The following is a 26477-nucleotide window of genomic DNA, read 5'->3' as shown; positions in this document are numbered from 1 at the left end:
GAAAACGAATAAACGTAGAGCCTGCACTTCAAATTGTAGAACTATATATCAATAATAGTTATAACCTACATAAATCATCCTATAAATGTTTATTCTTACAAATGGAAGTGAACTGAAGTATTCCACGACCACGTGGCTTTTCTATTACTTAAAAAGTGTGCCTACCCTATCGACTCTCTAAACGGTAATGCTACCGGTTTTTCTCGGTTCTTGCTTTTATAGTCTTAATGACGCCCTCTGGAAATTCAACATTTCATAACCTTTTGATAAGTGGTAATTTTAAAATATTTAATAAGTCATAATTTAATAAATATTTGGTTTACAAACTTTTTATATAGACCATGACCATCTCCGTTGCAAGAGTGCAAACCAATCAGAGGTTGTACCGCGGCATGCATAGAGGACAAACTTTTTGTGTTTGTCTTTTATAATTAGGCCTATAGATATTGTAATTTTATTGTAAAAAATGCAGCAATCCATCCTTTGGCTCTGGTGATCAGCACTGGCCTTCATAGCTAGGGACTCACATTCAAACGTCGCGCAAAATTGCTTTTAACAATTTAACCCAATAAAAATGTTATTTCGTTAAAACATTTAAATTAGAAATTCAAATATTATTTAGAGTTTTGAAAAGCCCACTTTTAAGTTAAAATTTGAACTGTATATTTAAGGTTATAGGCCTATATGCAGGCCTACCTTATTTCTAGTCGTTTTCCGTAAACGGGAAAATGCCAACTTTATCGTCTTCAAAAGGTTAAGACGACAAATCTCCGCATAAATTATTCATGAGCACCGTCTGTGGCTTCCCGTCCTGTTTCCTAATAAAGTCCCTATTGTTTTGTATGAGAGACTGAAACCCTCTGGTGGTTAACGAGGTGCTTTATTACCGAATGTAGTTATTGTATTTTAAAATAGAATAAAGATTCCGATCCCCTATATGCAACTGTATTTTCATGTTTAGTTCCTGGTGGTATCATACAGTTACTGCATGCGATCCATTACAAGTAGTTTTACCATGGCATGTTTTGCAGATATATCTAAACCGTTTCATGGCCTACATTTTTTTTAATTTCAAGAAAACATGACTTATCTTTCAAAACAAGAAAGAAAAATATCGGTAAGTTTTAATAACGGTAGGTTTTAATATATCGGTAGTGCACCGTACATCGGTAAATATCAGTTAATCTATGCTGTACTGATTGTTGAGTATCAGAGACTATACCTTAAGCTATAATACACATAACCGGCATATCTATTTCTTACAACATTGTAACGTTGAAGGACTGAGCACGGTTTGCTATGATTTACAGTATTTATTTTTGCCTATTGAAAATACCTAAATTGTGTATACCTATTTCTCCCCCTTAAATCTTTTCTTATATAGTTCAGCCCTGCAGTGAAAGAAAATAGTTTATTTTCAATTTCCTCTAACAAAAATGAAAAGGAAGTACTGCATATACAAATACCATTTCCTCCATGCAAATACCTACTACCCATTATCGTTTCGTGCAGAAAGACAATACATTAAATTTAAACAAAAGTAAACGTACATAGAATAGAATTATTTGATTGGTGGATATAGCAGCCAATCACGTTTTGTTTCTTATTCGAAATACCACAATACCTTGTTGAAGATAAGCACAATTAAGGCGCACAAGCTCCAATATTTATTTGGTAAGAATTCTTCGGTATTGCAACTCTATTAAACAAATATCATAATTTATGTAGCTTAACTTGCTCAGTGTGAAGTGTTCATGCTAGGCTATTTATAGTTAATTTGTTTTAGAACCATACACATATTTACTTTGCATTTTCAAATTAAGCGGGTTGTAGGCTACTTCAACAAAGATCGATGCAATCTTTGCATAGTAGACCTAATATTAATAGTACAGGGAAAATCCCTGTTTGGATCATTCCACTTTGATGAAGGGATAAGGCTATTATTAATACAGTAGTATCATTTTAAGTAATCATTACTTGATAAAACAACTTTTAAAATTAAATATATTGTGGTGTTTATTTATATAATCAATTCGAATTACAATTATTGCAAGCATTTTCTGAATTTCAGAATTACGCCTATATCATATTAAAATTCACAAAAATATCAACAATCACAATGAGTTATCCGCCAAGGTGCGGATAACTAATGATACAAGAATCAGAAAACGCGGATGGCGTATAACAACTTACTTTTTTATATTGCAACGAACCATAAGGTCTTCAAACACTCATCGTTTGAAGGAGGAGAGACCAGATCTTTGCTGTGATCCCTATTTAATGAATGGAAAAGTCCACCTCATTGCAGGTTGATGCCGCCCCCAGTTGTCGTATCACTGTTCACCAATTGAAGTGGAGTAGTCTAGCTAGCAGATTGCGAGTTCAGGTTTTTAGAAATAATCATTTGGTAATTCCCAAAAAGTAAAAAATAAACTATACACGTGATTAATTCACAAAGGGTATATATAAAAGGATGATGAGATTTGTGAATATGGAGAATGAATGTAAAGAACGACATCAACGTCACTCGAATCAGAATTTACTAAATGCACAGGCATACGTGTTGTAGTCGTTGGAAATACCGACATCATCTTTTCGGTCTACTATACGTCACTATTAATTATGAATATAGCAAGAATACTAACAACGGGAGAATATCTCATAAACAATATCTATACCCTGCATATAAAAGCTCAGTCAGACAGCGGTCAGTCGCAATTTTTTTTTGTGGGGGGGGGGGGGGGGAGTACCTATGTGAGTGTTGTAGAAGTTGATATTAGATCTTTAAACACAAAAAAATGTACTATTCTTATGAACAAAACAATGTACCATATTCTTATGAACAAGTATATTAACAAATATTTGAGATAACAAAAAATATATATATAATGTATAGCAATCACTCATTTATTAAAAGTATGAGATTAACATTGATAAATAATGTGTTTTATTCGTGTAATCAATTCTTAATTAATAATGTTTCAAAAATATAATACACATCACATACTATATAATACACAAATCGATAATTCGTCCATGACGAAAATCGTAACATTTTACGAGTTATGTGAATGAATGATTGGACGATCGTCCTCCAATCAAAGTGGCCCACGCAAGCTCAATAATAGTAGTACACTTTGTATCTTAGGCACACACATGTACATTGTTTGTTGTATATACCCCCGTGTATACCAAAGTCGAAAACAATCACGGAAATCCAAGCGGGATGATGCGCTTATTTTATTGGATCTTAGATTATCGATTAATATTTTAAAATGATAATTAATACAGGCTTGCCTCGGAAATGTAGGCCCACAATATTTTAACATCATATACCTCAGTAGGCTACAATGATCAACAGTTGAGAAATGTGCAGCTGGAAATGTGTCGCGTCTGCTAGCTGAAAACGACGGTTATTGATCATCCCTTATTTGATCATCAACGTACACAATAAATTCAAGCAATAAAAAGTAATTAATACAGTACAAGAAAAGTTGGTGTACTGTGGTCCTTTTTATTATCCATAAAATATTATCTTCTAAATAAAACGTTCTTTGTGATAAGGCATGCCCTATTTATTTGTAATGTATTAATAGCTGATCACACCAACCAATGTAAAAATAGTACCTTACTTATTACGATTTGCAGTAGCAACAATGCATATAATACACTGTAAGTGAAGTAAATTACCTTTATTTTGGGGTTTTAGGATGGTATTGTACATTATCCTGTAGACTGAATGTAGAATCAGTAGGTAATTACTATAGCATGTCTGTGTTCGTCAACGGATCACATTATGTGCGACAGAGAGTATGAAAAGTAGGGCCTACTAGTACTACGTCCGTACGCATTTTGATTCGGAGCTGCAATAACAATAGGGACTTCTTGTCATCGCGGAGTGCTGTTTTTCACACCAATAAATAAAAGGAGATGTGACCATACCCCGCCCAACAACATACCATGGCAACCGATTATGAAATACTGAGTATTTTCTCAAGGTTATAGGTTTAATGATGATGATGACATTGGCCATGGAAAACCCCGTACAAAATTCCAAGGACGTTTTAATATTTTCATATGACGGCGGCGATGAAAAGGCGTGTGGTTTTTTTTCTTGGGTATGACCATGGCGGAGACCATGGAGAAAGAAGTTAACATAACTTTTTCTTGGTATGACTACATCATCGATCTTCTTAAAATGCTATGATAAATATTTTTTTTTAGAACCCGTGGTGCTAGTTGAAGAAGAAGTCAACTGATTGTCAAGAATATGAACAACGAAATATAAACTTATTTCCTCGATTTGGAGGTGGTAGCAACAACTCTTTTAATCTTAATGTTGTCATTCGGTCATCTCACGTATTTTTTTAGAAGGAAGACCTTAAGTCGTTGGGCCGTATTTTATTATTCCTTTTACCTTTAGTACAGGAGGCTATCAAAATGGTTTTAAATAGTATCGAGCTTAGGTTTGGTTTTTCCAGCGTGTTCAAAATAGGTGACACGTAGTATCATATTATGATTGACACGTATTATAGCATTAGGCCTACTACTACCGGTTTGGTAAACGTTCCAGTTGTCGTCGAACATCACATCATGTTTCCAGCACATCATCATGGCATTTTTATCTTACATCATCATGACATTTTATCTTACAGAGGCCTATAAAAATGTGCTAAGGGAGAAAGGTACGTGACAAGCGCGTATATAATTGGCCCAAGATAAATAAAATTAGCCAGACAGGGCAATTGTAATTAAGAAGGCCCTATACATACGGTAGGCCTAACCATCATTTTTTACAGGTTCAAATTATTTCTCATGTCTTACAGTAATACCGTAATGATATTTATTGACATAAATTACATTGCGGCACTCAAAGGTGCGTAAAACTACGAGGCAAGATAATGATACAAATTACTCAGGGGCGTACCTGTCCCCCATCCCACTCCAGTTGTCTTACTGGCATACGGTAGTATAGGTAGTATAACGTCATTGTACTCAACTCTTACCGTACAATCCACAGCCCCGCTCACAATCCTCCAATAATGACAATGGTATCCGATTGCCTCTCCGAGTCAGTTATTTTCGGTTGTTGTCATATACGCAGCAAAATTGTCACTCAAAATACAAGTGTAAATCTCAAAATAGACTTTGTATTTGTTTAGTATTTACTTGTATCCCAGGAAAGCATCCTGGGTATATAGAGGCCAAGCATATACTGTATTGTATTAAACGTATATGTGCAGGTGGTCAGATCAGTCGAATTTACGACATCATTAGACAAAGAATTCCACCGCATTTATACAATTCTCCTGGAGAAGGATCCCTGCCTCAAGTTAGTTCGACATAGATGTTTCAAATGAATTTCCTCTGCTAATAAAGTAAACAATTAAACCTGTTGAGACATTATCGATACCTCTATTAATCCCGAAAGTTTGAAGAATATACGCGCTCTGTCTACGGTAGGCCTACTTGAGAAAGCTCTTAATCTGGTTTACGGCAAATGTTTAAACTCTGAGAACATGCGAGTACCACGTTGCTGCACTTTTTATATTTTATTTTTACTTCTTCTTTTAAAACATTTTCTTCGTTAAAAGGCGCTGCCATTTTTCAACCATGCAGATAATGCGTCAATATCAACTTTGAGGTTTAATTTATCATCCGAATTCTAAAAAGCTTTGTATCATCGGCGAACAATTACATCGATAACTATCGATTTCTTTTTCTTATAAGTAAGAAAAGGATGCCCGAGACACTTCCCCGTGCAACTCCACTAAAGATTACTTCAGATTTAGAAGAAAGGTGACTATTTAGGCAGTAGTGTTGAGAGATCTTTCAGAGAAGCACTAATCTAGTTCTCAACATACCTCCACTGATCCCAAAACTAGCTAATTTGACTAAAATAAAAGATGTTGATGGGGCACGGAGTCAAAAGCTTTCTTGAAATCTAGATGCAGTAAAACTAGAGCTATCCTCAAGTAATGAGCAGCACAGGACCGACCCATTCCAAACGGGTGGTAAAACACATTTTTCAAATAGTGATTATTTACATCAGTTTCTTATTTTCTTTTTTTCCTTTTTCTCTTTGCTGTGTACAGTACAGTGCAAGGACGTAAACACAACGCAAGCGTGTTGGCCAATGACAAACGATAGTTCAAATAATCCATCGCTTGTGATTGGTCAACTCGCTTACGTTGCGTTACGTCCTTGTGTTGCGTCTCTAGTGGGAACCAAGCATAAGGTTTAATCTAATTTTATAGCTCCATGGTTTAATATTTCTTGTAGTATGGCGCGCTTCTCACGTTTTCTTTTATTTTCTTCCTTCCTTTTTTCCCTATATTTAATACATTATTTGTACATATTTTTTTAAAATCATGTTGAAAGTAACTTTATAATTTAGTTATTATTTTAACAAAAACCTTTAAACAAATAGTTAAATTTAGCCTTGTGACCATTGGCGGTGTATACATTTTTTTTATAACAAAGAATGGCCGATAGTGTACCACGTGACTTTTTCTGAACGGGGAAGGAAGGAATGCTAGTCTCTTACACACTATACTTACCTCTCTCACCCTTTCTCTTCTTTCTGCTGCAGCATGCCCTGTTTCAGTGTGGCATGGGTGAGGTGCTTGGTCTCTTCTCTAGGGCAGGCCTACCCTTTTTAGAGATTGTGTGGTAGTGTTTGTTTTGAGGGGTTACCCAAGGTAATAAATAAAGTATATAAAATACAATTTTGGGTAAACAAAGGGCCTGTTTTGTGTTTGGACTACCAGCCTAGCCTAGCTATAGGCTAGGCCTAGCTAGGCTAGTAGGTAGGCCTACAGTAACCTAGGCCTAGGAGGAGGCCCCCGAGCCCAGTAATTTGTTAGACCAACAGTCGATGCATCATGGATACCACCTCCACTGGTTTAGACCAAGCAAGGGCCGGGCTAGTGTAGGCTAGGCCTAGCCCTAGGCTTTAGGGCCTCAGTCAGTAGGGGAATCCGTTAGTAGTAGGCCCTAACCTAGGCTAACTAAGGCCACTCCTAGTAGTCTATTAGGCCTATACTATAGGCCTATAGTATGGCCTCTTTCTAGTGTGCTAGTGGGGCGAATACCAGCCAGGTCCATCATGTAGTGTAGGTTCCCTCTAGCTAGGCTAGCTAGCACTCTAGGCCCTAGTAGGCCTAGGCCTAACTGAGCTTAGATTCAAAGCAAGGTTTCCCTGATAATTCTTAATTTTGCTTAAATCCATCGAGAGGTGGCCAAACTTTTGTAAAATTGAAAGAATGTTGTTATTTACCCAGTCTATAAAGTGATAACAAATTAAATTGTTTTTTAACAGAGGTAACATTTACAGTTTATAAAAGGTTTTTGAAGAATGTTTTACCGTTTGAGGGAAAATCCAATAAAGTTATTTATATCGTCAAAAAGTAAATAACATGATAAAAAAAAAACAGCGTGTGGTTCACTGCATTCGTTTAACGCGCTCTGTAGACTGATTGATTATTTCAAAGGGATGTTATTAAAAATTGGAAATCGTCCAATAAATGGATTAAATACTACTAACTCATTTATGTTAAATACATAATTACTGTCTTAAGAATTTGTTATTTGTTCAACAATGTTTCAAAATTATTATATATCAAAAAAAATAAATGGAAAGAGAAACAATGTATGTTTTTGTTTTAATCATTTTGTAAAAAGGAAAGCGAATAAGCGGATTAAATTACTCATGTGCCCAATGAATCGTGTTACAAAATCATATATCAATACAGGAAATGATGACATTCGATTTTTCCATTGTTTATAATAATGAATTGACACACAAAACTCAAAATTCAAAGTATGTAAGTAAACTTTTAAAATAGCATTCAATTATAGATTTTAATTATTTAACAAACAACTATGCTTTGTAATGTTTGAATATTAACTATTATATATTTATTTCTTCAGCACAACTACGGTTTATGAGTTCATATGGGGCTTTAAATAGGACAACATTTTAATAATATATGTGGTAGCCACACAATGACATCATCTTGCATAACTTTAATAGTGCAGTAGGAATGGCAACCTTTCTATGCTGTAACCTAAGCAAAATTAATGCTATATCAGATTACTTGAAACAGAAGCTTACCTGTAGTGTAAGTGGTGGCAGCACTCGACATGAAGGGACCCTTAGGGGATAAGAAAGTTATGAAATGTCTCGTCCACACCTGTGCAATTCAGTTGGTCTGCAAGTCACAGGTTATTCCCGCATTTACAGTTACCACACAGTATATTACTAATGTCTTTTTCAATGTTATGTTTTACAGATGGCATCGAACAGTCTAGTATCGTCTGTTCTGTCTTCAGCATCATCCTCTCCGCCTTCTTCTATCGGGGAGAAAGAAGGCTACAATGTGGTATTCAAGATTGCTCTTATAGCGGAGTTCTTCTGCGGAATATGTAAATTTGCACTGAGGTGGCCTCAACAAGCAACATGTGGTTGTCGGTTCTGCAAAGGCTGCATTATGCGCTATGCAGAGTAAGTCTAGGGGTGTTACTACTGATAACTGGGAAAGTTAGCGTTAGATTTGACTGCCTTGCATTCATGTAGCCCTCGTTAAATTGCTCAAGAATCTTTCTATGCACTAGGTCTTAATAATTAACTGTCACAAATGAAAAGTTTACTGGTTATTACTATGAGTACTAGTACTAAATTTAGAATTTATTTTTTTGAACAATATGCCTCATCAGTGTTTGTCCAACCTTTCCCCATGAAGAAATATCTCCCCTATACTTGCCTACAGAAAAACACACTACCATTGAAAATATGAAACTGTTGTGTAACACAATATTTAGATTATCTAAAAAGTTAGTAAAAGTAATATATACACAAAAAATTGATATTCAATAAAGAAATAGAGATAATCAAAATATGAAACTTACCATCGATAAACGTGAAAGAAAAATCATAGTACTGTATTAACTGTAAATAATTTCATGCATAAACATTAACAGTAAACATTATATTGAAAATTTAATGAACAACAAATTATTTTAAAAATTTCAACCATATTCATTCATGGCATAATCTCCAACAATGTGAATGAAAAATATTAATTATGATTTAGTGTATTTGTTGAGATATAGAGGTTTGTCATCAGTCTGTCTAGACTTTAACCAAGCTACTTAATGTTGTTAAGATATTTAAAAAAAAACAAATAGTATTTAAAAATTACCAATACTCACAAATCTTCAATACATTCTGTTTGAGCTCCACCAGGTAAATGATTTTATATTTAATGTTGAGATGTCATCAGATTATTTCCTTTAAATTGAAGTGAAAGCAAGTTTTAAAAATAATTATAAAAAAGTTGAAGACAAGTATCCTGTCTGGCTAACCAATTCAGATTTTCTATCATAATTTAACTGACATATAATTACAATGTACTTTTTCAATAGACATCAATCACAAAGGGAAAACTATTTTTTTACTGTTAATATCCTTATGAGAAACATTTAATTCATTTACATATTTAAGTTCTTATACAAAAAGTTAGATAACTTTACCTTGACCTTTCAAAGTATCCGACATAAATTAATATGTAACATGATATTTTAACGACCATACAGTCTGCAGAATTCTACCATTGCGTAATGTCCATGATTGTAGTCAATACAATGTGCTTATTGTATTAAAGTTTCCCATTCAAAGTAATATTTGAAACCCATAAATAGGTCATAGGAAAAATCAATGTTTGGAATGTTCATACTCATCATCATACTGTTCAGAACTATGAAAAAAAAATACATTCTCAAAATAATTGCAGATTTAAACTTACCTTACGTAAAAAACAAAACACTTAAGTATACAAAAACAGTCAACTACAAAAAATGTAAAAAAAAGACAAATGAAACCTTTAATTATAAAACATCTACAGTGAGGGAGGTGTAAATGTATACCTAAATAATACCTGGGATTACTATAGAAATCCACATCCATGGAACATTAGGGGCATCCCTCTCTGACTACCACTTTTGTGATATCTATTTTTGATGACTATTAACATTATTATGTTAGTGCTCCCATGTTTAATTGATTGTTAGTTTGTTCATTAACGTCAAATCATTTTTTTGTACACTTATATATATTCCATTTAAGTGAACAGAAAAATTAAAAATATAATTGTAAAAAATGTTATATATATTTTTAAATACTTAGGCAGGCAGACGGCCCGATCTTTCAATGCCCAAACTGCAAGGAAGAAGAAATCAACATAAACGAAATGAATCCAGATCATTTTGCTCGTAAAAAAATTGAAAACATGATAATCTTTTGCACTAACCAACCAAGTGGCTGTACATATGAGTTCAAACTAAAAGAATTAAAGTCTCATCTCGAAGTATGTGCATTTCAAATGATAGACTGTATGCACAAGGAGAGGGGTTGTACTGCGAGAATGGCCAGACAAGATTACATGAACCATTTAAAAATTGACTGTCAATTTCGTGTCATTACATGCATCAACTGCGGAGAAGAATATACCATGCAAGAGAAAAAGGTAAACTTATGGTTTGTATTGCCCAAAGAGGAAGGTGTTATATGTGTGTTATATTATCTACAAACATCCATAAAATAAACAAATACTATTGTACTTACAAACCTGCTTAAAAGTAATATTGCCAACTAACAGATCACCATGCCAACTAACAGATCACCATGCCAACTAACAGATCACCATGCCAACTAACAGATCACCATAATACGTCTTTGTTTTTCTAGTTATTTCCATCATGCAAAATATCTACTGCTTGTTGCTGTTTATTTGCTGAAACTCATAATACAGTAATTGCCTTTCACTGTCTCAGCCATGCTTTTCTATCTTTCAAGCCTTCTGATTTTTTTTATTTCTGCCATGCTCAAATTTAAACAGCTATTGATATCAATATATTTCAGGGTATTTCCACCATGCAGAGTCACTACTGCCTGTTGCTGTTTATTTCTGAAACTCAACATGGCTAAACGCACATGGTTTATAGCAAGTACATATTGCTTGTCACTGTCTCAGCCATGCTTTTCTAATCAAGCCTTCTGATTTGTTGATTTCTGCCATATAGCTATTGGTAGATATAAATATTTTTCAGGTTATTCCCACCATGTAAAATCACTACTTGCTGTTGCATTGCTTAAAATCTGAATGGCTAAATGCACATGTCACTGTCTTGGATATAAATACTTCCTTATTAATCATCATTAATGTCCTGACATGACTCTAGTGTTTTGTTGTTGTGACAATATACTTTAATTAAATACGATGACTGAACTAGATATTATTGCTCAATAATTATTCAGACAATACTTTTAATAAATGTAAATTATATGAGAGAGAACCATATACATGGTTGCTATTTCTATATAGGGGCTATCCTATTACAATTTATAAAAATCAAATTCTCACACTATTGACAAACAACAACAATTTAAACACTAACATCTTTGCGTTCAATTCACATAAAGTTATTTGTTTTGATGGTTTTTATTTATCATACAGCCACCTTTGTAAAAGTATGATACAGATTGGAATAGCACAATTACAGATAAAGTTAAACAGTTAGAACCCCTCATGTGGACACCTTTAGTAAGGGACATTTTTGGTCCAAAATATTTCCCCATAATAGGGTTCTACTTTATGTAATCTATATCAAACAACCCTTTGTATACTCATAGCATATAATATCTCTATGCTCATACATACAGCATAATTTCATGATGACCAAATTAAATAATTGCCCTTTAATTATAGAATGAAGACTAGTTTATCAATAACATAAACAGAAATACTAAATGTACTAACCAAAAAGTAACATTGCCAACTGTCAACAGATCACCAACGTAGGTTTTTGTTTCTGGTTATTTCCATCATGCAACATGGCTAACTGCCTTTTGCCGCTGTAATACTCAAACTCAATACTGTACAACAAGTCACGTGTCTTGCTTTCTAGTTATATGTGGGTGTAACAAGCGTTCTGATTTGTTGAATGCTTTGCTCAAATCTAAGAAGCTATAGTATTGGTTGATAAACTTCCTTCTTGATAATCATTAATTATGTACTGACATGACCCTAGTGTTTTGTTGTTACAATATACTTTAATTGAATACGATGACTGAACTAGATATTATTGCTCAATAATTATTCAGACAATAGATTCAATACATGTAAATAACATCAATTATAATAGAGATTATAATAGAATTCTAGAAAAACTGTCAGCCAGAGAAGAAGGTAAATTAAATGATGTACTGACATGACCCCTAGTGTTTTGTTGTTGTGACAATATACTGTAATTGAATACGATGACTGAAATGTATTATTGCTCATTAATTATTCAGACAATACGTCATTCAATAAATGTAAATACCATCACTTATGAAAGAGAACCTCAGAGGGAATTCCAGAAAACCTGTTGGCAAGAGTCCATTATAAACCTGAACTAAATCATTCAAAATATCAAGCCTAACCTTAACATTAAAAAAAAACCCATAATTTTTAAACATTGATGAAATCTGTGAAAACGAGAAAATGCCCTCTGTTTGATTATTGAAATATAGCATAATTGCAACTCACCCTCTGCTAAACCAAAATAATATCAACTTCAAAGCTCATTTAAACAACATAGTATCAGCTTAAAACATAGACACACAGGAACAAGGCGTACATGATGCCCATTTGAGTAAGGCACTCTATCTTATAATATTCACTGATAATTAATTAGACTATTTTATCTCTTTCTCCTCGTGTGTGCAACTACTAGTACTGCACATGAATATATACTCAAACTTTTAAATCTGGTGCGGCTCAACACAGCTTAACAATAATGTCTGTAGTGCTGGCATCCCACCATTGGTCAATGTTTTGTCATCGCCAAAAATAGAATTTTTTTCTAAACATTCAACTGATGTGAAAAATTGAAAATGCACTGACTGACTTAATTAAAATATAGCAGAGAAAGTGCGTGTTTAAGTTTGATCTGATTTATCAAACAATTGGATTTAACTTTTTCTACTTAATATTTCTAAAGTATTGTTATTTGAATATTATTACTTTACATTATAAAAATTATGACCATGGATAAACTGGGTATCATTTCTTTGATTAGGCCTACTATATATGATGTAATCCACCCATAATTTTCCTCAAATTGGATAGCCCTCGGACTATATTCAGTTACCGTATATCCTCTGGTATATTCCCTTCCTCTAGAACATTAATTTGGGCTAACTTTGGGGGTGGGACTATACCCGGGGAAAGCCTGGTTCAGGGAAAAAAATGATTGGTAAGCATATCTTGTAAAAACTTATCTGAACTGGGTAGAGAGAGGCCTACATCCAAACCAAAAGTCAATACTGGGACTATACCCGGGGATATGCTTGTTTGTAAAATCAGACATAAAGTAAGGAGTGGGATTATACATATATTATATATATAGGTATACAGTATTTACTGCTTTACATTTCCAAAAGAATAATACTTCTAATTTATTTATGTTATTTAAAAAAAACAATAACACCTATTACCAATTTATGTAAAGTTCATGCAAAAATGTTGTATGTTTGAAGGCTAGGCCGATCAACTATGGTATATTTTGTCCTTTGCGTTTTAAGCCCACCACAAAATTTAACCAAATGATGTGTTAAATTTGCTGAGCTTACGAGATTCAGCATATCACCTTGTGTATTTATTTTCTTTATATTTTATTTCTTAGGATCATGAAAATTCGTGCAAAATGCAACCAGTCGATTGCCCAAACAGGTGTGGCATCACAAATATTCCACAGAATAAAGTAAGTTATAATTCAGGTTTAAGTGTGTATTCTCTAACTGACTCTGTATGATCCCATCTCGGTGTGAGGGTTGGTGTCAGATGTTTTGTTGTCTACAAAAAACTTTATTACAAAAATATAGTTATAATTAAATGTGATTAATTAATTTAGGTATAAAGCTCTGTCTACACTATCAAACTAGTTTTACAAAAAAGATGTGCTTAAATATGGTAGTGATAAACCCAAATATGGTAATGATGATGACATAATGTCCATATATGGGTAATTCAAATTTTTTGTCACAAAGTTTGATAGTGTAGACAGAGCTTTATAAAATCTGGATTTTTATCTACGAATCTATTTAAAATTCAGAAAAGTTAATAATAATATTTGGATAAATTTTGCATGAATGATGTTGATGAGCCTATCAACATATTCCTTTCTCTGGCCCATGCATTCAGTCGGGAAATGCTGCAAACTTTTCACATTCTATGTCTTGGAAATTCCCAAATATTCTATTCCAGTTACAGAGTTTAGTTTGTTCAATGTAGAAATTTATTGAGTTACTGAAAATAAGACTACCAACAAAATAGCTTGATAGATAATTGTATAGAGAGGTATAGTAAACACTTGCTGCAGTAACTGCAGGAAAATTTGACATGGTCCCTTAATAATGTATCTTAGATTTTTTAGATATATGTTATGTATATATATTTTGTTATCTACCCTAATTGCTAAATGGTTTAATCGAATATTTCAATTATCATGCACTGCATTTTTACTACAGTATTATAGGTAAACATACATGTACCATTGTAACATAACACTAAGCGTTTTCTTTCAACCATATCGATTTTATCCATCGAACCGTAACATCTTACAATCTGCATATAAACTTGGATTTTCCAGGGGTTTTTTTTTAACAAGCTATTTATAGAGCTAGGAAACTATCTAGGTTTTTTTCGTATACTGCATTTATTTCCAGCTTCGTGCAAGAAATAACATTAAACTTAAAGATTAGTTGATCAAATAGTAACTGATGATTTTTTTTTGATAATCTGGATGCATGTCCTTGGTAAATATTTTTTAGTATTGTTGCGACTTTGATGTTTGATTAATTAGGGGTGGAATATTTTATGGTTGAACAGAATAACAACAAAGGACTCAGACTGAGTATTAGAAGGTTACAACAGTTCAATTGTTTGCATTCTGTTATTTTTGGGGACTGTATTTAAGAGGTAAAATGCATTTGTACTATTTTTACAGCTTGAAGAACATTTGAAGAATACTTGCACTAAAGCGTTGTTAACCTGCAAGTATTATATATACGGATGTGAATTTCAGGTAAGGGTAGGCCTATGTTTGAACAGTTAGTATCCAAAGCTATATTTGCCCTGTCATGAACAAATTTAAGCATAAATATCAAAATGTTACAGATTGCTTTATGCTTTATCAATTGTGATGTTTCTTGGCTAACTCAAAGCAAATGCATTAAATGTATCTCCGATGCCTGGCCGTTAAAACTTTGTTTAACCATCCATGCCACCCTGTTAAATATTTCCTGCAGTATTTTTTTATAATCATTGTATTTTAATCCTCTGATAGTAGATTGTCACTGATTTTTCCCTTTTTTTTGTTTGTAATTGTGAAGAAAAAGAATGACATGGAAGAATTGTTTAAAAAACAGCATTTGATTCTTTTCTTTTTTGTTTGCTTGCTTATTGAGTTGTTGAATGAAAAAGCAACTAGTGTTGAAGTTGGAAAAAGCTCTTGAAAGTGATCAATTTGTTATTAAACAATGTTTTTGTGTTGTTCAAACTATGACCAGAAATATTATTTTAATTTATTGAATTATTTGAATGGTTGTTGAATAAAAGTGAATTGCTTTAGTCAGAAATGTTGGAAAAGTCTTGGGTTAGATCGACGATGGATAGAGCTGTAGAAGTGTAACGTAAGTCTTTGTTGTTTTGCCTGTTTGTAAAAAAAAAAGGGAAAGACGAACAGATAACAGACGACATTGTAGGTGGCTTATAGTATATTACAATATTAAAAGGATCGTTGAAGAATACAGTTTTTGAGATAATAATAGGGAGTTTTGCAGGAGCACATTAACTTTAACAATATTTCCCAACATGCAATGTGCAAGCATTACGGAAAACTAATGTCGTCAAACATTATTTCTGAAAAATAGCTGTTATGCAAATTAGTAGAATGTTGATGTCACTGTTGTTAAAGGTAACGTTTATGAAAAACTCCCTAATTGTTTGCTTGTCTTGGTGATGATTTTCTGAATGATTTGTATTAGTGTTGATTTTGATAATGAGGATGTATTTTTGGTATATGATTTGATTGTTACCAATTAATGAATTTGTTGATGATGGTGATAATGATGATGGTAACCTTTTTTTTTTGGTAGTTGATAAATAAGATTTTATTGTTATAATATAAATATGTAAATTGAAAGTAAAGTCATGTCATGGTTAAAGATGTATTGTCCCCCTGAAAAAATAATTCTTAAAAAATTGTTCCATTTTAATGCCACAAAATAGTTGAAAAAACTGTAATTTAAAGCAAAAAATAGTCAAATTGGCTGCCAGTGGGTTTTTTGGTTGAATTTAAACATTTATTTTTTTATTTTATAAGTGAAAACAAAATTCAAAATGGCCTATTCAAAGTTTGATTTTATTAAACTTCATTTTCATGTTTTTGGGACATATTGGGATATTTTAACAGATAAAACTCAATATAACTAGAATACTAAAATATTTGACTGATTTTGGTCAATTTAATGTATTTAATTATTTATATTAAAAAGAGCAATTGTTAAATTCCTAATGAACTGTTTGTATTTTCATACCAGGGTTTCCTCAAGCTAATGAAAAGCCATATGAGCGAATTTGCTGATATTCATTTAGAGATGGTTTCAAAACACACTACCCAGTTGGAGATGAAATATGCTGAAGCAGTGCGATTGGTAACAGACTTACAAGGCAAAATGAGCTTGATAGAAACAAAGTATGAAGAGACCGACAAAGAATTAAGAGCTACCAAAGAAAAGTGTATGAAAAATGAAAAACTACTACACAATCTCCAGGTGCCTATTGTCTAACAATACTTTGTTTTTATTGAAATATAAACCCAACTAAAATTAGTTCTGTTACGTTTATTTGTAATGTAACTAACGTAATCAGTACTGGATAGTAGTAGAAAAAGTTTAGTCTTTTTCTTCCAAATTGCCTTGTTTAAAAAGCTAATACAGAAGAAGGTACTGTAGTTACAGATGTGAATAGCTCTCAGAACAGAAGTCTATTTTCTACATCAGATGTCAACGAATTAAATTATCTACAATCAAAGTAAGCTAGAATCGCTAAAAAATTTGCCTTTGGAATTTCAATCAAATCTTGATCAACATGGCACAATTGCAGTACTATATTCTTTTAAGATATTTAAAAAACTAAGGCTTAACTTTGGCAAGGAGGCAAATGCTGAAACATAGGAACAGATACTATACATTTTCTGAATAATAACAAATATTCTCTGAAGAATGTGGATAATGTGTGCCATGGCAGAAAACATTGATAAACTTTGAGTAAAGTTTAATTAGTTATTTTTTACATTTACTAATTTACTAACAAAAATTGCATTTATTATTTTTATTTTATGGGAAAAAAACACATTTTTTGTGTGCTAAAATTATGAATGGAAATGCCTTGAAAAAGCACTGTCATACCTTACATATGAAATCAAAATTTAATAATGATATGAAATTGCATGAATTCAAAATTCTGTTTTGTTTCCAGTTTATATTAGGATTGACAGTGTATTTTTCATTGTTGCTCAACAGAGGTATATATTAATAATATAGATTTAATTGTCTAATTGCATTGAATGCCATACTTACATGATCACAAACAAATATATATTATATTGTGATATCACATACCAATATATATATTGTGATCATTAACGATTTAATAATTAGAGTTGCGAAGACCTATCACTATATTGCTATGCTAGACATAATATCTGTCAAAATTGAATCAAGGACTAAAATGAGCACATCTCATTGGCCCTGCACACACACACAGTTAATTAATAAGAAATATAGGGTGTAGGTCGTCGCAACTAAAAAATAAGCTGTAATAAGGACCATTTATGATTTTTAGGAACTTGCAAAGAAGGTCATAATAATTTTTAAATTTAGCTATCAAATTAATTTTCGATGACCAGGAAATTGATCTAATTGTGAAAATATGATTTGGTCGATTATGGTAAATTGAGTCCTAATATTGTTTGAATTGTTGATAACCCAAATTCTTTACATGTGCACTAGGACAGGTTTGACTAATTAAATGTTGATTATTACAAAATTGTAAGCACCATACTACTGTATATTCTCAGGTATAATCCCACATAGAACAAGAAATTAGGCCTTAGACTTTGGGGGATGGGACTATATCCGGGGAAAGCCTGTTTCATTAAAAAAAATGATTGGTAAGCATTTCTTGTAAAAACTCATCTGAACTGGCTAAAGAGAGGCCTACATCCAGACCAAAAGTTAATACTGGGACTATACCAGGGATATGCTTGTTTGTTAAATCAGACATAAAGTAGGAGTGGGATTAGACCCTAAGTGGGATTATACCCGAACATATTTGGTACTACATTTTATCATATTTTGTCAGCATTTTTCAACCTATGTTTGAATTGATAAAAAGTAACAATGTTTTATTCGTGCACCTATTTTACGGTTCAAGAGGGCTGAGTCATATTTTAAGGATGGAACAAATATTGTCGCTAAATCTTTCAGAGAATGCTTGCAACTCGATTGGACGTCATTACTGAGTTGGAAAAAAAGATACAAACGACATCGAATAAAGAAGAAATAAACGAATTGAGCGCCAAGTTACTGAGTGAACATGATGCCGTAAAAAATCTTGAATCAAAAGTTCAAATTCTTGAAGAGACAAGGTTTTCAGTGCCAGTTGGAGGAGGCGGAGCATCTAATATTGGGGCTGCACAATTAAGTGAGTATTATTATAGTTTGGGATTATGTAAACCGGCTAATAATAGTAAGTGCAGTAGTCCCTTACAATAGTAATGTACTCCACTGAAAGTACCTTTGGTGCATATAGACTTGATCTGTCGGAAGCATCTGTGTTTCACATTTTACAATATATTATAGTTAACTAATAACTTTCACCTCCAGTATACAAAAATTAACTTTTCTGCTATATTTGCAGATAACTTTCACAGTCGAATTACAACACTGGATAAAGATGTTGGACTACACTCCATTCGCTTGGCAGAACAGGATCTGAGATTTCAGATTCTAGAGACGGCCAGTTACGATGGCGTTCTTATTTGGAAAATAAAGGATTTGAGCAGACGTAAACGTGATGCCGATTCGGGAAAGACATTGTCGCTTTACAGCCAGCCATTCTACACCAGTCGGTTCGGATACAAGATGTGCGCAAGAGTGTATCTGAACGGAGATGGTATGGGAAAGGGCTCGCATGTTTCTCTTTTTTTCGTTGTTATGAAAGGGGACTACGATGCTCTTCTTCCTTGGCCATTCAGACAAAAGGTTAGTATAAAGCTCTGTCCACACTCAAATTTATATTTATATAAATATACACTCAAAAAATATCAAATTTTATGTGACAACAAAATGTGATGTGCCCATATATGGACATGATGATGTTATATCACTACCATATTTTGGCATAACACTACCATATTTGGGCACATTTCACTTTTAATATAATGTAATAATAATTCTAATATTTGTAGTTATTATGTAAATAATTTGCATTTTTTACAGGTAACACTTATGCTTCTCGACCAAGAAACTGGTCGACGACACCTATCGGATTCGTTCCGACCAGATCCGTCGAGCAGCAGTTTCAAGCGTCCCGTCACCGATATGAATATTGCGTCTGGATGCCCTTTATTTGTTGCCCAGTCCGTACTTCAGGATGGTATGTATGTAAAAGAGGATACAGTTTTTTTCAAAATTATAGTCGACATTTCCGATTTGTATGTGTAATTTGTATGAACAACGTACTTTCATTACACCAGTGTTTGGCAAGGTTAAAAGTTGAAATTGTAAGTGTACATAATGTTGTCTGTATACATATAGACAAAAGTGTTTTCTTTAAAAGTTGTTGTAGGTTAGTTAGTGAACCACTTAGTATAATAAAACATGGTGATAGGGTTGAGTATTTATTCAAGATTGATAAAAGAATTAGAATACCAACATATTATCATGAGAGTTTTACAAAAACTAATAAAACTAGTAAAATCTATACATCAACACTATATCTATAATTGGTTTTAGCTCCTTCCTTTATTCAAAAGTGTGTAATCAAAAATAGTAAAAAAAGTAAGAATATAAATTAAATATTGTGTAATTTATATGTCCACTCAAAAATTGAGAATACAAACAAGAATAATTAATTACATTTTATTTTAAATACAGCATGTTTTAAAATAGCAACCAAACTTAATCAAATATGTCATTCGATTTGGATCCTGAACTTTTTAAAGAAGTCATTCATCTACACTACATACTTTAAACTTGATTTTAAAACATATTTCTTATTTGATGCGTCCTAAGGGATCATGTCAAATTTATTCTACTGCAGTTATTGTGATAACCACATTGTATGATTTTGTTTGGTTGTAATGTAGAATTTCACGAGTCAGTTACTATGTACGATTACCCACAAAATGGCTTTAGATAATTGTATAAAGAGGCTAAATAGTAAACAAAATGTAGTAATAATTTTGACATTGTCCCTAATGTTTAAAGATCAGAACATGTGAAAACAACACTGGTTTCATCAGTGTAGTTTTATGTGATAGTTGCTTATTAATATAAACCAACAAAAAAGTGTTATTGGTTTGTATTAATATTTTTATAAGTTAAGAGCTAACATCTTCATATTTGTATATAAATCTCATAGATGCTGCTAAGCAGAGATGAATGGTTGTGTGTAAGTTACTAAATCCTACAGAATTCCATTATAAACTTAACTGAAAGTTTGTCATGTTTTGGGTCCATTCTATAGTGTCATCACACACTAAACAGACTATCTTAATCATCAGTACCTTTGTGGTTGGATGACAGATTGGGAGCAGGAATGCTAGTTGACAGAACAGCCGTTTTTTTTACAGTATAATAGAGAGCAAAGTGTAAACATAATTAATATTGTTATTATTGATATAAAGTTTGCGGTACACCACATGTATTAGTTCTGAAAAGAACTGTTGAGTTTCTCGACGTTTCGATCAATGTGCTTTGAACGTCCTCACTCCTGAGGACGATCAAATTCACTCACTCCTGAGGACGATTAAAGCACATTGATCGAAACATTGAGAAACTCAACAGTTCTTTTAACTAATACATGTGGTGTACCGCAAACTTTATATCAACATTTGATTTCGCCATGCAAACCTTCAAACAATATATTATTATTATTATTCTTTATTTGGTCCAATATTAAAAAATACATCAGGATTTCTTCTTATATACACTGCAGAGATAATAAAAAATATACATATAAATTACAAATCTATATAAAATCACATATAACATTTTTTTTTTTAATTCATTATAGATTAAGATATTATTATGTGTAAAATAGTCAATGGTGCAATATATTTATATACTTGGTGCTAAACTTTAAAGTATTCGTAAGTATTGTTTATTCAGTTCACTCGTCAATCACCGTTTTTAATCTGATTTCCCTCACCATGCCTGCTGTTATAAGCTCCACCTCTTACAAGACTTGATTTCAAACCCATGTTTCAAACCCATGTCTCTCAAGCTTAGTTTTGATATTAAAATATGTGCAAAAATCAGATAAAGTAAAGACATTTTGTCTCAATTTATCAAAGAAAATGTTTACTATGGAATGTATTTATAAACATTCATTCCGTATTTTGATTTAGATAATTTGTGATTATCTGTTTTTATTTTTCTACTTTGTTTTTCAAATTACTGTAAAAATAGTTTACTTGCATGCTCAGAAAACTATATTTTCTTTGAACTTCAACCTAAAAATATTTTGAAACACCCGCCCTTTCCTGTTCGTTGACGTTTAGACAATTTTCAGAAGAAACTCTACAATTGTTCCTGGGATAAAAGTTGTTTAATAATAAATTCCACACATGACACAGAAATTACACTTACCAAATTTTCCAGAATAAAGCTCTGTCTACACTTTAAACTTTGTGACAAAAATGTGATGTGCTCATATATGGACATGATGATGTCATATCACTACCATGTTTGGCAAATCACCACCATATTTGGCCACATCAAACTTTTTTTGTCAAACTAGTTTGATAGTGTAGACAGAGCATAAGAAAGTTGCATTATTCTGTATCCTATAGAAAGTAAACATTAATATTAAATTGTTCTGTAAATATTGACCAGTACATTTTACTTTATTGTTATTTATAACAATGAAAGTAATTTATAGTTAGCACTTTTTATTCATATTTCAAAATTCTTTTTCGCGATCTCAAATGATTGCATAACGTTTGTAAGGAAAAGTGTCCGTTCTATGGTAACGTATGCAGCCAGTATCTATTCATAGTCTAAACCTAGGCTATGAGATTACAATCACTGCCATATTTTTTACTTTAAGACGATACTAATGTAGCTACACTATCATATGGACACAAGCAAGAATTTAATTTTAAAATTGATGTTGAATACAAAAATAACGGTCTAATAATAATTAATTGTACAAGATTTATGAAGTTACTGAAACTGCCTGTGAAAATTATCTGCTAACCCGTTTTGGTAGCGCATTAATAATCACCAAGTACTGTTTTGTATATAAAAACTTAAAATTAATGTACATTATATTGTATAGATAGTTATTTATCAAATATATATATAATATATATTTTTTATAATTTTATGTAAATTATTTAAAAAAAGTTGTTATGATTTGGAAAATTTGGCATTATGGAAGCGTAGTATTTTTTCACGGTGGGACCTGTATCACATAGTATTTTAATCGTCGCACAATATCGCCAAATTTTTATTACAAATTGAAAACAAGAAAATGGAGATTAAGATTCTATTGCTGCAATTTTATTTATGAATTTTTGCAAAAAAAAGTGTAAATATATTTTGTGTGTGTTTTAGTATAGTAGCACACTATTATACTAATTTGTATTTAATTCACCTAAAAGAAAAAAAAATTAGAAATAAGTATGTGTATAATACACCAATGGAGGTCTACCGTACTTTCCATTGATTTAGAATGGACCTATCTAATGTATAGGTCCATGGATTAAGTAAAAACCTTAAAGGTTGTAACATTTTGATGTTACTTGCACCACACTGTAGTTAGTATTTGTAAATATAGATAAGAATATCATACGGCCATACTGCGCTGAAATATCGGTTGTCATCAGATCACGCAACGTTGTGCCCGGTTACATACATACTTAATGGGAAACCGTCTGGGAATCGTGGTGGGTGCTGTATATACCGGAAAGTGATAGTGTAATGATAATTTCTGACTAGCATAGCATGTGATAGGCATGGGTTCGAGTCTATCTGTATTGTACTGATTGCAAAGATGCTTTACTTTCATTGCCTCGTCCTTCGGATGGGATTTAAAGTTGTTGGTTCCGTGTACATATAGTGCACATTAAAGAACTTGGTACATTATTCGAAAAGAGCAGGGGATGGTCTCCTTGTATGCTGATCTGGTAGGTGCTGCACTGCTGGCTGCCGTGGGTCTGTGAAGGGCCTAATCCAAATTTCTTCAGTTTCCAGTTAAGCTTTAGGACCAGAACAAAACATTTTTAACATATTGACTAGAATACAGTAATTACAAAATGCTATGCACTTGTGTTTTATAACTAAAATAATTTAAATTTATGAAAAGTGAAATAGAAAGAATTGTCAAGCTGTGGTTTGGTACATGTTTTCCAATGAATACAAAACATGAACATAAAGCTCTGTCTACACTATCAAACTTTGTTTGACAAAAAAATGTGATGTGCCCATATATGGACATATCACTACCATATTTGGGCACATCACACTTGTTTTGTCAAACTAGTTTGATAGTGTAGACAGAGCTTAACAAAAGCATGTTTATTTGAATCCATTGTATCAGTTAGGTAAATGTAGGAATGAAACTGTTGATTGAAAATGCACATGTGTGGACATACTCATTAAACAACTTTACCCCAATGTGTTCTGTAGTCAACCGTTGTTTTGTCAATCCATGGTTGGAAACACTGCAGTGACAAACACTTAATTCTGGAAAAAGGGCCCTTGGTTATGTAGTCTCATATATTGTACTAAATGGAGTACTGATGCTAAGTTCAGACATGGAGGAAATATATAAATTATATCATATTTCCTCCATGGTTCAGATATCTTTCTTTCTGATTCCTTTACCATAATTGCTTTCCTTTACTCTGTCCTTACATTTTACCACCTGTATTATATATATTGCACCATTGACTAAATATATTGTATTTTAAGATTATAATATTGCAAATTTAATGTTTCTTTTAATTTATGTGTAATTGAACTACTGTATAACTAATTCAGACTTTGATTACATTATGTTTCATGTTGCTCTATATGGGTAATTGTAATTTGGTAACAGGCTGATGCTTCCTTGCTCTTACTGTGGGCGACAGCACATTGTCGTGTATCCCAGATCTTGACTCAAAAGTCACATCAGGTTGGTATATTTATACTCTAGTGTAGCACACTTTGGATTAATCTTTTGGTCTTTTACCAGTTTGGTATGTAAGTAATAGCTCTGGAGTGAATGACTTTTGGCTAAATTACCAGTTTGGTATGCAAGAGCTCTAGAGTGAATGTCTTGGCTTTCATATCTCTGAAGTTCCATTAAGTTGGTATGAGTGTAGTATATGGTGATACAAAAGGATTTAATGGTCTTGTTGCTGATAAGTCGCATCAGGTTACGTTGTTATGGGTGTAGTATATGGGGATATCACAAGATTGATGGTCTTTTTGCTGATCTCTCAAGTAGCATCAGGTTAAGTTGGTATGAGTGTAGTGTATGGTGATACCACAAGATTTAATGGTCTTCTTGCTGATAAGTCGCATCAGGTTAAGTTGGTATGAGTGTAGTATATGGTGATACTACAAGATTTAATGGTCTTTTTGCTGATAAGTCGCATCAGGTTAAGTTGGTATGAGTGTAGTGTATGGTGATACCACAAGAGTGATGGTCTTTTTGCTGATCTCTCAAGTAGCATCAGGTTACATTGGTATGAGTGTAGTATATGGTGATACCACAGGATTTAATGTCTTTTTGCTGATAAGTCGCATCAGGTTAAGTTGGTATGGGTATAGTATATTGGGATACCACAAGAGTGATGGTCTTTTTGCTGATCTCTCAAGTAGCATCAGGTTAAGTTGGTATGGGTGTAGTATATTGGGATACCACAAGATTGATGGTCTTTATGCTGATCTCTTATGTCTCATCATCGAGGAGCGATGGTCGTTATATACATTTATTTAAAGACTGCGATTATTTTATCATTTAAATCCGATAATATTCACAATTATACAAGAATGTATCTTATGTATGATTATAACATAATTCCCTATTATATTATAGTTAAATGTCTACTGTATTTGATTTATATTCTGGTTGAAAATAGTATAGTGATGTATAATACTAAGCAAATGACTAATAGTTATTCATAGCAAATTACTACTATTAGTTATTCATGTGTTTTATGTGGTGTATACTCTACTGTTACATAATATTTAATACATGACAATGGTGTTTCCTTAGTTTTGGTTGATGTAATTTAACAGCCGTTTGAAAAAAATAATAGCAAAAAAATGTATTTAATAATTGAAGAAAATGAAATATCACGAAATTTCTAACGTTTCTTTATTTGAGAAGAAGTATAACATTTATATATTATATTAATATAATTTTAAACAATGTCGTATTTTCCCAATCAAACTTAAGTACCATAATTGATACAATATTGTGAATTAGGTACGTATATGTTAACCTTTGTAGACAAAAACAATATTGTTATTAGAATGTGCTGTGGGGTAATAATATGTTATTACAAACTTTCCAAATATTCAAAATAACTCTTAATAATTTGTTAATAAAAGTTATTTTGGAAAGTTAGTTAGAGAAAGAAATGAGTTTAGATAATTAATGCTTGTAGCATGCAAAATTCATGTTCAAATGAATACACTATAGGCCTTATTTATTTATTTGAGTTGTTTACCATAAAGGTTTTGGTAACATTTTATTTCAATTTAGTCATTTTCAGAAAGAAAGAAGAAAGCAAATATTGATTATGATTGGCTTATTTTACGTAATAATATACGTTTATTTGACGTTTAATTTTTATAATCGGTGAACAGCAGGTCAATATTGACAATTGATATAGGTCTATTATTTGATTTCAATTACATTATTACAATTTGGCCATGTTATTGTTACTTTTTCTTGAAACTGTATCTGCAAACGAAATAGATAAAATGTAGACATAACTAATTGAATTAATTTCATGAAATGCAGAGTCATCATTTATTTGTTTTTAAAAGAGAATACGTAAAATAACAACAACGCTAAACGTGATTGACAAAATATGAATACGAAAGTAACATTATGACGTCAACGTTCCATGAATAAGATGAC

The 26477-nt window shown here is 32.3% G+C and overlaps 1 protein-coding gene across 3 annotated transcripts; it reads left to right on the top strand.

Annotated features, from left to right (window-relative positions):
• Positions 1 to 1014: 1014 nt before the first annotated feature.
• LOC144852666 (TNF receptor-associated factor 3-like) lies at positions 1015 to 26338 on the top strand. 3 transcript variants are annotated; one of them, XM_078710598.1, is made up of 11 exons: positions 1015 to 1117; positions 8295 to 8506; positions 10187 to 10526; positions 13729 to 13806; positions 15052 to 15129; positions 16646 to 16879; positions 18596 to 18812; positions 19029 to 19372; positions 19610 to 24693; positions 24932 to 25062; positions 25136 to 26338. In XM_078710598.1, exons 1-9 carry the CDS (start codon positions 1082 to 1084, stop codon positions 19832 to 19834), a joined length of 1764 nt encoding a protein of 587 aa, XP_078566724.1. In that variant the 5' UTR covers positions 1015 to 1081; the 3' UTR covers positions 19835 to 24693; positions 24932 to 25062; positions 25136 to 26338. The 3 variants fall into 3 exon arrangements, with proteins under 3 accessions (XP_078566724.1, XP_078566723.1, XP_078566725.1); XM_078710597.1 differs by having other exon boundaries at positions 24932 to 26338; XM_078710599.1 differs by lacking the exon at positions 1015 to 1117 and adding an exon at positions 6592 to 6701 and having other exon boundaries at positions 24932 to 26338.
• Positions 26339 to 26477: the final 139 nt, after the last annotated feature.

This window comes from Antedon bifida, chromosome 9 (genome assembly GCF_963402885.1).
Source record: "Antedon bifida chromosome 9, ecAntBifi1.1, whole genome shotgun sequence".
NCBI classification, from domain to species: Eukaryota; Metazoa; Echinodermata; class Crinoidea; order Comatulida; family Antedonidae; genus Antedon; species Antedon bifida.
This window is presented reverse-complemented; position numbering and strand designations above follow the sequence as displayed.